General features: G+C 44.4%; 1 protein-coding gene across 9 annotated transcripts in view; it reads right to left on the bottom strand.

The window, feature by feature from the left end:
* Positions 1 to 14349, bottom strand: part of TBC1D2B (TBC1 domain family member 2B) — an 82271-nt gene that overhangs the window by 21002 nt on the left and 46920 nt on the right. For 7 of the 9 annotated variants that reach the window (XR_012415231.1, XM_065548260.2, XM_005560190.5 and 4 more), the window contains 4 exons: positions 9199 to 9437; positions 8107 to 8490; positions 1505 to 1615; positions 217 to 410 (listed from right to left, as the gene is read on the bottom strand). Coding sequence is in view for 6 of the 9 variants with exons in the window: in XM_065548260.2 (XP_065404332.1) it covers positions 217 to 410; positions 1505 to 1615; positions 8107 to 8490; positions 9199 to 9437 (928 nt within the window). In the remaining 3 variants the exon portion in view is untranslated. The remainder of the gene's footprint in view (positions 1 to 216; positions 411 to 1504; positions 1616 to 8106; positions 8491 to 9198; positions 9438 to 14349) is intronic. The other 2 variants (XR_012415232.1, XR_012415233.1) reach the window with 1 other exon arrangement.

A 14349-nucleotide genomic window follows, 5' to 3' on the forward strand; every position in this document is an offset into this window, starting at 1 on the left:
TCTTGCAATCAGAAGACCTGTGGTAAGTCCCTGCTCTATGACTTGATTACTAGGGGAGAATGAAGACATTACCTGTTCTGCTGACCTGACAGCATTTGTCATGAGCACCAAATGAGACACACAGTTGTGTACGGCTTTCTGCGAATGGTTCCTGCTGTTGAAAAAGGGACTTCAGAAATGGGGTGCACTACTCCCAAAAGTCACTAGCACCTTTACCTGACAAGATGAGGTTTAACAAATGCTTGCTCTGGCTGCTCTTGGCTTTCAACCTGCAGAGCATCCTCCAGCAACTGGGCTATGACCTCCCGGGTGGGCCCCTGGTCTTCTGAGCACACTGGTGTCTTCATTTCTTGGAGCAATATCAGGTATTTACTTTCTATCTGGCAGAGCTTGGCTTCCAGGCTAGAATACTGCAGAGAATGTGGTGGTTACCTCCATCCAGACAGAGACACAGGAAGAGCAATATTTAGATACTCAAATAACCAGTGAACAACAAACCCAAAACTATTAGGAAGTGAGCCAGAGACAGACTGTATCAAAGACAATAAATTAATTTATGCCACAGACCACCTGTCACGTTTAAAATGGCCTGCAGTGGGCTCCTCTCTTCCTTATAGAGGAGTGCTGATAATCAGACCTCCGGATGCCAACAAATGCATCACCTCTGGACAGGCTACATGCCAATTACTACATGCCAATTACTGAGGTCCAGCTCGGTGCCATTTGGCACATGGCCCATGAGTGGCCACTCCATGCTATACCCATTCTATTTAAGGACACTGTGGTCCAGGACTAGCTCCCATCTGCCACCTTATCAGACAAATCAAATATACCCTGGAAAAAACGCAGGAATAAGGTCTGGGAAGATGCTTCAAGTTCTGTTCAAAAAAGTTTATCAGGTATATAACAGCTATTGACAAGTGTCATTTGACTACAACTCATTTGATGACAGCTAAAATGTTTGTGGTCCCATTACACTTTGTGTAAAGCCCCTTCCAGCCATAATCATATCGGACTTTCACAACAACCCTACTGGGTCCACAGAGGCGGCATTCACCTCACCATCTCCATAAATACAATCTGAACAGCATAAATCAAAACCCAAATAATCTTAATTTAGGGGACCTTATAATTATATATTTAGTTTGTTTTCTTCAAAGTCCATTAAAAATGCTTATGAACAAAGGTAACACACAAAGAAAGCAATACCTTATGTTCTTTTTCTTTAACTAGAGAAACGGAACACATTTTCTGAAGCTTCTCATTCTTACCCAGTTTATGTGAAAAACTCACATCTCAGGACATTTATCTTTGTCTTCATCAGAGATAAAATAAGACTAACTATATATCTCTATGTACTATATATATTTTAAACATATTTTGTTATCAGTAACCACATCTCTCTAAGCCTGGGAGTTGAACCGGTTTGTAAAGCATGCTTAATTTTAATGGTTTCCTAACCTTACCTCCCACCAGGTAACAGAATCCATCTATCCTGACCCACCTTTGCCATCAGATCCCTCTCTCTCCTTTCTGCATTTCTTCGTAGAGCTGAGAGTTCCAAAATCTCCTTATTTAGAAATTTGTTTTGGGTTTTGTACCCCTGTAGATTATCCTGTTAGAAAAAAAAAAATCCCTGAATTCATATTGGTTGAATATTGACTAATTAATTACCCTATGTAGTCAGTATCTTGCTGCCTCACCAATCAAATAGCCCTGCTAAGTTAGAGTAAGTTCTAAAGAACTAGAAGTTGTTAAAAGGCACTTTCCGATTAATCTTTTTGGCCATTTACAGTAGTAGAAGGCAGGCAGGCATGATGGCCGTGATGGAGAAGATATTTTTATTTAATTGTGGTAGTTTTTCTCAACTGATGACAGGAGAAATAAATATGACATATTCCTAAATCTATGCAAATATTTTATCCATATTCCATATTCATTGAGGTGGTTAAAAAAAAAGCAACATCTTACTTTTTTTTTTTTTTTTTTTGAGACGGAGTCTCGCTCTGTCGCCCAGCCCAGGCTGGAGTGCAGTGGCGCGATCTCGGCTCACTGCAAGCTCCGCCTCCCGGGTTCACGCCATTCTCCTGCCTCAGCCTCCCGAGTAGCTGGGACTACAGGCGCCCACAACCGCGCCCGGCTAATTTTTTGTAATTTTTGGTAGAGACGGGGTTTCACCGTGGTCTCGATCTCCTGACCTTGTGATCCGCCCGCCTCGGCCTCCCAAAGTGCTGGGATTACAGGCGTGAGCCACCGCGCCCGGCCATCTTACTTTCTTTTAAACTAGAGAAACAACATATTTTCTGAAGGTTCTCATCTTCACTTATCCAGTTTATGTAAAAAAAAAAGGTTACATACATATACAGTTCATAACTAAAAATCACTCTTAACAACAAATCCTATGACCTACAAACAAGGCACGTAAGAGAACATATTCTTCAACATTGAAAAATTTCAAACTTACAGAAAAGTTGAAAGAAAAGTACAATTAACACAATATAGCCTTCATTTAAATTAGCCAACTGTTAACCTTTGCCTATTTGCTTTCTGTCTATAAAAGAACATAACAAGCTGGTGACAAGTTCTGCCAAGTCCAACTGTGAGAGCAGGTTGGGGCGGGGCACATGTCATGTTGGTTTCAGCCCTTGAAACTCCAAGCAAGAAAGCTGAAAGGAGCCAACAGCAACAAAAAGCAAACCAAAAAGGGGGTACAGTGTTTTCATGTAAAACACTGAAAATGAAGCTCAGAAAACTTCCTTAGACTTTCCTAATAAAAACAATGAACTGAAGACGCTGCTAAGGATACTAATCCAAATCACCTCTGAGGCAGTGACTTCTGAATCTTCTTTACAAATTCAGTCTTTTATAAATGTGTCTCTTCTCCCCGTCCAGCCCCGCTTCTAATTGTTTCTCTTTTATAATCTGACAGGCTGGTATGTGACGTTCCTGATCTCCCAATCACAGAAGAAATTATGTTCAAGACAGCTCAAAGAGCAGGCCAGGGGAGTCAAGACAGACTGGTGATACCACAGGCAGGAGACTGCTGCTGCTCCCCAGAGATGTGGCTATAGAAATTCCTCATCGTCAAACAAGAAACCACCACGGGATTATACCATTTCCCCCATAAAATGCAGAACTGAAAATGGTTCAATGTTCCCTTTAATCACTAACATTTATGGAGCACTTGCAATGGGTTACAGGTGCCCTGTGCTAGGCATGTGAGATTCCTAATCTTGTTTAAAACTCACAACTCTTAGGCAGCCATTCTCACCATCTTTATTTTTGAGGTGAAGAATTGAGCCATAGAAAGTTGCCCAATTACTGTCTAGGCTGCAAATCAGACTTCTGAGAGCCAGACCAGTGGGCTCTTAGCTCCATGGTCTCAGGCCCCTGACTCCCACAAGAACTTCGATAGGCATCATACTCAGCCTGAGCAAAACCATGTCATGACAAGTACTTGAAATGTTGAATATTGGACTTCCTTTTCTCACCTGAATCTCCTTTCTACTGGTGTCTTAAAGCTTTTTTTTTTTTTTTTTTTAAGAAACAAAGTTGGCTGGGCATGGTGACTCGTGCCTATAATCCCAGCACTTTGGGAGGCCAAGGCAGGAGGATCACTTGAGTTTGAGACCAGCCTGGCTAACATGGCAAAACCCTGTCTCTACTAAAAATACAAAGAAAAAAAAAAAATTGGCCAGGTGTGGTAGCGCACACCTCTAGTCCCAACTACCCTTTCTGAGGCATGAGAATCACTTGACCCCAGGAGGCAGAGGCTGCAGTGAGCCAAGATCATGCCACTGCACTCCAACCTGGGTGAAATAGTGAGACTCTGTATCAAAAAAAAAAAAAAAAAAAAAAGGGTGGGAGACAAGGTCTAACTCTGTTGCCCAGGCTGGAGTGCACTAGCATGGTCATAGCTCACTGCAGTCTTGAACTCCTGGGCATAAGTGATCCTCCCACCTCAGCCTCCTGAGTAGCTAGGTCCACAGGCATGGCCACCACATCCAGCTAATTTTTTTTTTTGTAGAGATGAGATGTCACTATGTTGCCCAGGCTGGTCTCAAACTCTTGGCCTCAAGTGATCCTCTTGCCTCGGTCTCCCAAAGCACTGGGATTACAGGTATGAGCTACTGCACCTGGCCAAAGGTCTCATACTTGGAAAGATTAAGCAAACATATTACTAAAAGGCAGGTCAGCCAAAGGAAAGCTGGCTGAAGGGCAACTGAAGAAAACACTCAACAGTGATGGATAGAGACTGAGTGATACAAGGTGGGTCAGTGAAAGCAAGTAACATCAGCTGTCATGTATGTCTTTAACTTAAAATTTGTGTTACAATCTAAGTTAAATCCTGATCATTTATATTACAGCTACTTTCTCTAGAATGATGATGACCACAGCAATAACAACACTCAATAGTGAAGACCCTATGAGGAGCCAGGCACTGTGTGAGGGAGGGCTTTACGTGGATTACTGCCTGTAACCCTTATAATACCTATGATGAAAATAAGCACTATTTCACAGACAAACACACTGAAGCAGAGACATGAATTCACCTGCCCAAGTCAGAGGTCCTAAGTGGTGATCTGACTTTGAATCCAACCAGGGCTGGCTCCAGAGGTCATGTAAAGCATCACCCCACGCTGTTCCACATCCCCTTCCCTCCTGGTGCTTGCTCCAGTTGTCATTCTGCTTTTCTGTTTGTGCCTCTAAACTAAACCGTGAGGCCCAGGAGTGCAGTGCCTGTGTACCCGTGCAGAATAAAAGAGTAGGCACAAAGCTGGATGAATAGATGAGCTGGAAGGAGAAGCTGTAGGCAGGGAGGTATTCATGGAACAGCAAACACAGGAAGAAAGACAAGGATGAAGCAAATGACAACACAAAGGACGGACAACACTGAAATCGCTAATGAAAGCAATGTGGAAGTGCTGGGGCCACAATGCTGAATGGAACAATCCGAAAGTCCATATACTTCACAAATGGAAGCATTACGGAAACATAGAAAAGGACTGGAAGGAAACATAGAAAAAGAATGACTTAATCACTAGGGTGGCAAAATCCTAGGACCAATGTTTATTCCTGTCTCAGAATACTACAGAAACAAAAAGCATTAGACTACACCAAAAAAAGTTAGCAAATTCCAAATGGCAGAAATCTTTACAGGCAGCATCCACGGACAATAAAGCATGAAAACTGGTCAAGAACGGCAATAACAAAAAAGATACATAAACATATATTTAAAATTAAAAATATATAAAATATGCTTTAAATAAACATATCTTAAATATATATATTTTTCCACTTAAGACATTTTAAATTTGGAATCAGAAGTAGGAATCAATATTTCTTCTTCAACCATACCCTGTCTAGAGCTGAAGGGCTATGAAGGAACGCACATCAGAACACCCACTTCTGTCAGTGCACTCCCTCTTTCTCCTTGGAGCCTTTCCAGTTCTCCCAGTGCCACTGCAGAGGAGACCTATATGAGGTGTGAACACCTTCTGCATTGCAGAGGGACCCCCAGCACTGGCAATAACAGAGCAGTGTCAGACAGCATGAGGTCATGGACCCAGGCAGGCCTCAATTGTCTCACCCGGAATCCACCTAACAACTACTTTGCCTCTTCATCAACTGTCACTACATCACCTCACGGTTGTGATATTCTGGGGTCACTCACAGGCTTAAGTTGTTAAAAATTGTTAAATTTGTTGAGAAATGTTGGAGGAAAAAAAACTTCATGGCTGATTCAAAACCACCCCACCCATTACGCTGCAGAAAGAAAAGAGGAGGGAATGTCCTGTTCTGATCAGTGTTGTATCCCGATCAGCTCCATCAGCTGCCTACAGAAGGAGCTACACAGTTGCGACAGCCACGAAGCATACTCTTCACACAACCCCGGCTTGCTCCCCCGGAAAACCTGCTCCACACGTCTTCCCCACTGCCGAGTGTCACGCACACCCTGAAAACCCACCACTATAGTACTATTCTACACACTACAGAAATAGACACACTTGCAAAATAAAACCTTCACCCGTCTGCTGGGTGCCATGGCTCATGCCTGTAATCTCAGGAGGATCACTTGAGCTTGGGAGTTCAAGACCAGCCCGGGCAACACGGCGAAACTCTGTCTCTACTAAAAATATAAAAATTAGCTGGGTGTGGTGATGTACGCCTCTAGTCCCACCCAGCTACTCAGGAGGCTGAGGCCAGAGGATTTCTTGAGCCAGGGAGGTTAAGGCTGCAGTGAGCTGAAATTGCACTACTGCACTCCAGCCTGCAACAGAGCAAAACACTGTCTCAAAAAAAAATACATAAAAATAAAAATTTCTGCTCTCATTAAGTAATCCCAAAATTTGTATTATTGATGGGTATATATTTAGGGTCATGTATATTCAATGTTGTGTACATTAAAAAACCCAACTTCCATTGGCAACGTTAACTGATACCTCTTATTTAAAAAACAAAAAAACAAAAAACAAAAAAACCCACAAAGGCTATTTTTTTCTTGCAACGGGGTCTCACTTTGTCATCCAGGCTGGAGTGCGGTGGTAGGATCTCAGCTCACTGCAGCCTTGCTCTGCTCTCCAGGGCTCAAGCAATCCTCCCACTTTAGCTTCTTGAGTAGTTGGGACTACAAGTACAAGCCACGATGCCTGGCCTTTTTTTTTTTTTTTTTTTGTAGAGATGGGGTTTCACTATGTTGCCTACACTGGTCTCAAACTCCTGGGCTCAAGCAATGTGCCCACCTCAGTCACCCAAAGTGCTGCTATCACAGGCGTGAGCCATCATGCACCGCCAGCTTTTTTTTTTTTTAATAGTAGATATAAGGGTAAAGTATTGAGACCAGAGGTTTTATTGTTGTTTTGGATTTTCTCATTCATAAATCCTCTGGGCCTCACATATCCAATGGGTGTTATCAGTGAGAAGTGGTCACTCTGTGGACCATGTACATATTCCAGCCCTGCTGCCATGATTCCAGTGTTTTTACTTCTGTTTTGGAATTATCTTCAGGGTGCCCAGCATGCCCATCATTCCCTCACTCAATGCATTGGCAGTACCTGAAAGGTACTGCCAGGCATGAAGCAAATGCTCAGTAATAACCTGGACAGTAACAAACCTCGGACCTCCAAGGACAAGCTCCATCCGGAGCCAAACACCCTTGAAAACACATTATTTGCAAGATGAGGGTGGCCAGGTAAGGAATGCCTTGGGGCTGAGACTAGTAGCTACAGGCATGTTTGGGGTCTGCTGGGGTCAAACAGGCTATACTTGATGCCCCACGTCCTGGGGGCCACGTGTCCACCTAAAACCACTCCAACAAAGTCTCAAGAACTGGTGGCAGCAAGAATGTTATGATCCTCCCTGTGGCTTCCCCTCTGAAACAGGAGGCTTCTCTATGGGCAAGAAGAGAAATGCAGGCTGCCCCCGCCTCTCACAAATGCTGTGTGTTCCTCCTACCACATCAGTTGGTCACCACCCCAGGGATGACTTGGAGGGTCACTTCCATTCAGGAAATAGCCTCCCACCCTGAGGGCTCGCCCAGAGAGGGACATGGGGAGGAAATCTGTCCTTCCTACTAAGTGTCAGTACCCTCCCATCTTGGGTGTTGGGGGCACTGACTGTGAACAGGCCCTCTTCCTAGGCCTGCTTGGAAGCTGGAGTCCGCTTCCCCAGCTAATCCTATACTAGCTGTTAGGAACAATGCTCCCAAAGCAGGCATCCACTAGGTCCTGCAGCAAACTTTACAAATTAAGTTTGTGTGTGCTTTCATGTACACAAGAGGGGTAAGAAACAGCCTCTGTATGATACACGGGATAATGAAGTACTAAGGGTGGTATATATAGAAAGGTAAGTCTCAGTTGCTTGAAAGCAAGGGAGGGGAAGGATTTGAAACTGTTCCAAATAACAGCAAGAGTTTCCTTTTCCAAGGAAGCTCCACAGATGATTAATGATTATTTGATGGTAAGTCCTGTTACACTTGTGAAAAAAAAAAAAAAAAAAAAGGTGTGTAGCTGTCCATCACACCAAATCAGCTCATGGAGGCCAGGCCTCTAGGGTGACATTGGTGGTCTCTCATGCCAATCACCAGAGCCCCTGCCCTGCTCTTACTTTGAGCCTGTCCAGTTCCAGCTGGTCCCTGGCAACAGGTGTGGCTGAAGGGGAGCTGGGCACCACAGTGGGAGGAGGCCCGCTGCCCTCGCCCTCGCTGAGCTTGATGATGACCTCATCCTTGGCTTGGATGGTCTCCATGAGCATCCCCAGCTGCTCGTTGAGCTCGCCCACTTTGCTCTTCAGCGTCCTCACTTCCTGCTGAAGGCTCTCCTTCTCCAGGTTGAACTTCTCCAGCTGGCTGATAAGGCCCAGAATCTGATCATCCTTTTGGTGCAGAAGCTCGAGCGTGTCTTTTGGGACCCCCTCGCAGAGCCGGCTGCTTGTGAAATACTTGTCATACTGGGATGACCGGACTGTCTGCTGGAGCAGTCGAACAAGCTCCTGGGAGCCAAAAGGAGAATGGAGTGAAGGGTAAGGAGGGGAGGAAAAGCAGAAATTATGACAACATTACATAGAGCAATCGACAGAATTTGAGGAAATGTAGAAACTTTACTGGAAACATTTTAATACTGAACTTCCTCTTGAAGGATCTCAAAAATAGAGGAAAAAAATATTTATTCCATAAAGACTGTCTGTAGAGAACAGTAATAGGAAACAGGAAATAATGGACATGTGTACTGTAATTAGCAATGGTGTCCAGTAAATGTTCATGGGTATTAAAAAATCTGTGCTCTAAGAGTCACTGAACTACTGAACAATTAAATGTAATTCGATCTGATTAGCTCAGGAAACTGTTGTTGAATAGGATGCAGAAACTCTTTTTAACGACTGTTAAAGAACTCTGGGCTGAAACTGTGTTCGGGGAGATTCAACCTCAGGGGCAGGACTGGGCGGTGGGTGCAGACAGCAACCTCCTCTGTCCTCCTTTGAGAGATCTTCACTCTCCTTGCAAATGCAAACACCTCTGAACCAATGATTACGCACAGCAGCCGTGCCTAGATGATGGCCATGGCAATATGAAACCTCCAGAGGAAAAGCAACTTCTAGGAAATAAAGCTATTCCCAGACTCAGGGAAACATAAATTGGGCTTTATTCCTCCCATCCTTGGCCTGCTGATGTGGGGTAAGACAGAAACCAGAAGAAGTTACCTTCTGACTGCATAGGTCTTTCTTTAACCGTTCCAGCTCTTCCTGCTGGCTCTGGATCTGCAGTTGCATTTCGGAGCCCGGCTTCCTGATGCTGATGCTGCCACTGCCTGATGTGCCTTCACCTGAAGGGTCACCACTGCTGTGACGATTTTTGTATGACCCAATTATGTCTTTCAAAGGGCGCTTTCCTTTGTAGGGGTTACGTCCAAAATCAAAGGGGAATCCTGAGCCAGTTACTCCTACATAAAAATAAAACTTGTATTTTATTATTATTATACTATTATTATTATTATCATTATTATTATTATTATTATTTTGAGACGGAGCCTCGTTCTGTTGCCCAGGCTAGAGTGCAGTGGCGCAATGTTGGCTCACCGTAAGCTCCGCCTCCCGGGTTCACACCATTCTCCTGCCTCAGCCTGCACAGTAGCTGGGACTACAGGTGCCCGCCACCACGCCTGCATAATTTTTTGCATTTTCAGTAGAGATGGGGTTTCACTGTGTTAGCCAGGATGGTCTCGATCTCCTGACCTCAGATCTACCCGCCTTGGCCTCCCAAAGTGATGGAATTACAGGCGTGAGCCACCACGCCTGGCCAAAACTTGTATTTTAAACACAAGCCACATCTTCCTTTTGGAAACTATAACAAAATAAAGCATCCTCACAAATCATCCTCCAGGGAGTCTGGCATTCACCACCTTGAGAACTACAGGAGATTGACGACTCTGCCCCACTGCATTCTAGATAGTAACCAACATGCTTCAACCAGAGATGATTGATTTCCCCCCATTGGATCCTTCCTTGGAAGACTCTATCACAGGATCATTTTTCATGGAAAACTAAGACATATTAAGCATCCTATTTTTGCTAATTTGTCCTTAGCAAAAAACCAAGAACACTCAAATGTATGTTGTTTTTTTTAAACGTACAAACATCGTTATGCTTTGAATGTGTCCCCCAAAGTTTATGTGTTAGAAATTTAATCCTCAATGTAACAGTATTGGGAAGTGGGGCCTAATAACAGGTGATTAGGTCATGAGGACTCTGCCCCTGTGAATGGATTAATGTTGTTATCACCAGGGTAGGTTAGTTATCACCAGAGCAGATTTGTAATAAAAACAAGTTTGGTACCCTGGCTCTCCCTCACTCTTGCCCTCTCTTGCTCTCTTTCTCTCTTGCCTTCCGCCAAGGGACTACACAGAACAAAGGCCCTCCCCAGATGCCAGTGCCATGCTTTTGGACTTCTAGTCCCAGAACCATGAGCCAAATAAATTTCTGTTCATTATAAATTACCTAGTCCGGCTGGGCACGGTGGCTCACGCCTGTAATCCCAGCACTTTGGGAGGCCGAGGCGGGCGGATCACGAGGTCAGGATATCGAGACCATCCTGGCTAACACGGTGAAACCCCGTCTCTACTAAAAATGCAAAAAATTAGCCGGGCGAGGCGGCGGGCGCCTGTAGTCCCAGCTACTCGGGAGGCTGAGGCAGGAGAATGGTGTGAACCCGGGAGGCGGAGCTTGCAGTGAGCCGAGATCGCGCCATTGCACTCCAGCCTGGGCGACTAAGCGAGACTCTGTCTCAAAAAAAAATAAAAAAATAAAAAATAAATTACCTAGTCTATGGTATTCTGTTATAACAGTAACAATATAAAACAAACTAAGACATGCATGTTTTAAAGCATGACTACATTCCCCTTCTTAAAAAATGGGTATTTGGGGTCAGGCATGGTGGCTCACGTCTGTAATCCAGCATTTTCGGAGGCCAAGGTGGGCAGATCATCTGAGGTTGGGCATTGGAGACCAGCCTGACCAACATGGAGAAACCTTGTCTCTACTAAAAATACAAAATTAGCTGGGCGTGGTGGTGCATGCCTGTAATCCCAATTACTCAGGAGGCTGAGGCAGGAGAATCACTTGAATCCGGGAGGCGGAGGTTGCAATGAGCCAAGATCAAGCCATTGCACTCTAGCCTGGGCAACAAGAGCGAATCTCTGTCTCAAAAAACAAAACAAACAAACAAAAACAAAAACGAGTATTCAGAAATACTGTCAGGCCAGGCACAGGGACATGTACCGGTGGTCCCAGCTATTGGAGGCTGAGGCAGGAGGGCAGCTTAGGCCCAGGAGTTCAAGGCCAGCCTGGGCAACACAGAGACTCCATCACTAAAAAAGAAAAAAAAAATACTATGGGATCTAAATAAATGTCAGTGTAGATACATTCAAATATATATATTCAAATTACAAAGAGGAGACACAAGGGAGTATATATTATGTAAGTGTGATTTATATAAAGTTAGAAAACAGGCAGAACCAACCTACACTGTTAGGAATCAGCACAGCGGTTCCCTGGGGCGGAGTAGTGACTGGAAAGGGCACGGGGACAGCAGCTGGCTCCTGGGGTGCTGGCATAGTTGTCTTTCTTAAAGTGAGTGCTGGTTACATGGATGTATTCACTTTGTGACAACTCACTGAGCTATATATTTCTGATTTGGGGACTTTCCTGTATGTTATACATCAATAAAAAGTTTACTTAAAGATTGGGGAAAATAAAGGAAGGGTAGTTCACTTTCTGTGAATAACATGGACAAGTTGGAGGGCTGATTCTTGGAGCTGTTTCAGGAAATACCCATGAAGAGTGTAAGATCAAAGTCTAGTGACATCTTTGTCTCTCCCTGTCTATCACGTAAACTCTCCTCAAAGGGGATGAAGGGCTGGGCAGAGGGCTAAGAAGGCTGTCATCCGTCAAGAAAACACTCTCCATGGTGCAGGGAGTTTCTCCTCCTGTCCCGACTCACTAAGTGCTCCCAATTTCTCCTCCCCAGTCCTGCTCACATTCATCCTTCCATTTCACCCTTAGTCTCTACTGGAAGTCACAGCCAACAGTACTTATTTTCAATAACCTAAATCCCCAGTTTTAATCTCTTTTCCTCCAGGTAGCATTATCAGCTCATACTGAGCCCCTCTCCTTGGCACTCCCACTGGCCTTGCCATGCATTAGGTAATTCAGCACATTCAGTGTGGCCACATTCTACACCATGTCATACTGGACCAGTGGGTTCTACACCAGGATCCTATGGAGCACAGGTAAGCTCCCTCTCACAGCAAATCATGACAGTCCTTTTCTAGGAGACGGAAAAAATATTTCCTTTCCTAAGTGCTTACTCTCCCAATAAAGGTTTCCTCAAATCCTGCACCCTATTCCTGCTGCCCCATGCTAGAATCAGGCATAAGGTGGAATTTCAAAATTATTTATTCTTATTTTATGTTTAAAACATCAACATTCTCTTAATGAATTAACAAATCTAGGACTGTGGCCAGGCACAGTGGCTCACACCTGTAATCCTTGTACTTTGGGAGACCAAGGTGGACAAATCACCTGAGGTCAGGAGTTCAAGGACAGCCTGGCCAACATGATGAAACACCATCTCTACTGAAAATACAAAAATTAGCCAGGCATTGTGGTGGGGGCCTGTAATCCCAGTTACTCAGGAGGCTGAGGCAGAATCTCTTGAACCTGGGAGGCAGAGGTTGCAATGGGCCAGGATCACACCACTGCACTCCACCCTGTGTGACAGAGTGAGACTCTGTCTCAATAAATTAAATAAATGCATAAATAAATCTAGGATTGTAAATGGTTGTTAAAAGCATCAGGCAAAAGGCTGACAGAGAATTTTATGAATGGATCAGGATGACAACCCTAAACTTTGATCAATCTTAACATCAAAAGAGAGAAACAGATGATGTGGCTGCAGATGTGATGCGACAGGAAGCACGCAGCATCTCTCCACCAAAACATTCCTGTCGAATCAGAAGTCAACCCTGAATCTGGGCAGGCCTCCGGCCCTAACTACCAGTATACAGGAATTACATGGGACAGGAGCACGTTAAATGACCCCACAGAAATACAATCAGCAAACCCAGACGTGGGAGACTTCTCAGCACAAAGACCTGGTTTCTTCAACGAATGTGGCAAGGTAAGGGGAAGGAAAAAAAACCCCAGGGAGCTGTTTAGACTAAAAGAGACCTAAGAAGACATCAATTAAATACAACGTGTGGGTCTTGTTTGAATCCTCATTTGAACAAACCGGCTGTAAACAGACACTTAAGGAACAATTAAGAAATTAAATAATATTAAGGATTTATTGTAACTGTAAATATAATAAAGAAGTTGAGGTGGCCGGGCGCGGTGGCTCAAGCCTGTAATCCCAGCACTTTGGGAGGTGGAGACGGGCGGATCACGAGGTCAGGAGATCGAGACCTGGCTAACACGGTGAAACCCCGTCTCTACTAAAAAATACAAAAAAAAACTAGCCGGGCGAGGTGGCAGGCCCCTGTAGTCCCAGCTACTCTGGAGGCTGAGGCAGGAGGCATAAACCCGGGAGGCGGAGCTTGCAGTGAGCTGAAATCCGACCACCGCACTCCAGCCTGGGCGGCAGAGTGAGACTCTGTCTCAAAAAAAAAAAAAAAAAAAAAAAAAGTTGTGGTTGTAATTTTTTTTTTGAGACGGAGTCTCGGTCTGTCTCCCAGGCTGGAGTGCAGTGGTGCGACCTCGGCTCACTTCAAGCTCTGCTTCCCGGGTTCACGCCATTCTCCTGCCTCAGCCTCCCGAGTAGTTGGGACTACAGGCGTCCGCCACCACGCCCGGCTAAGTTTTTGTATTTTTAGTAGAGACAGGGTTTCATGGTGTCAGCCAGGATGGTCTCGATATCCTGACCTCGTGATCCGCCCACCTCAGCCTCCCAAAGTGCTGGGATTATGGGGAGCCACCATGCCTGGCCGGTTATAATTTTTTTAAAAGAGTCATTATCTCTTAGAGATACATACTAAAGCATTTGCAGATGCAATGAATTAATGCCTACAATAATAATCCAGCTGACAGTGGGTGCAGGGAGAAGCAAGAGCTTAGAGACAGAGAAGGAAGAAGAGAGACCATAGTTCACGTTGTAGAAGCTGGATGATGGGTACACCAGAATTCATGAGATTATATTCTCTTCTTTTGTGTACATTTCAAATGTCTATAAAGTTTTTTAAAATCAATATTTCCATAAAGAGGATCATGACTTCCAAGTGTGCTATCTCCCCCAAAAAATTGAGCCATTGGACTAGACAGTCATTTATTTCTTATAACATTTATTAAATAACTTTTTAAGCC

Source organism: Macaca fascicularis, chromosome 7, assembly GCF_037993035.2.
Source record: "Macaca fascicularis isolate 582-1 chromosome 7, T2T-MFA8v1.1".
NCBI lineage: Eukaryota > Metazoa > Chordata > Mammalia > Primates > Cercopithecidae > Macaca > Macaca fascicularis.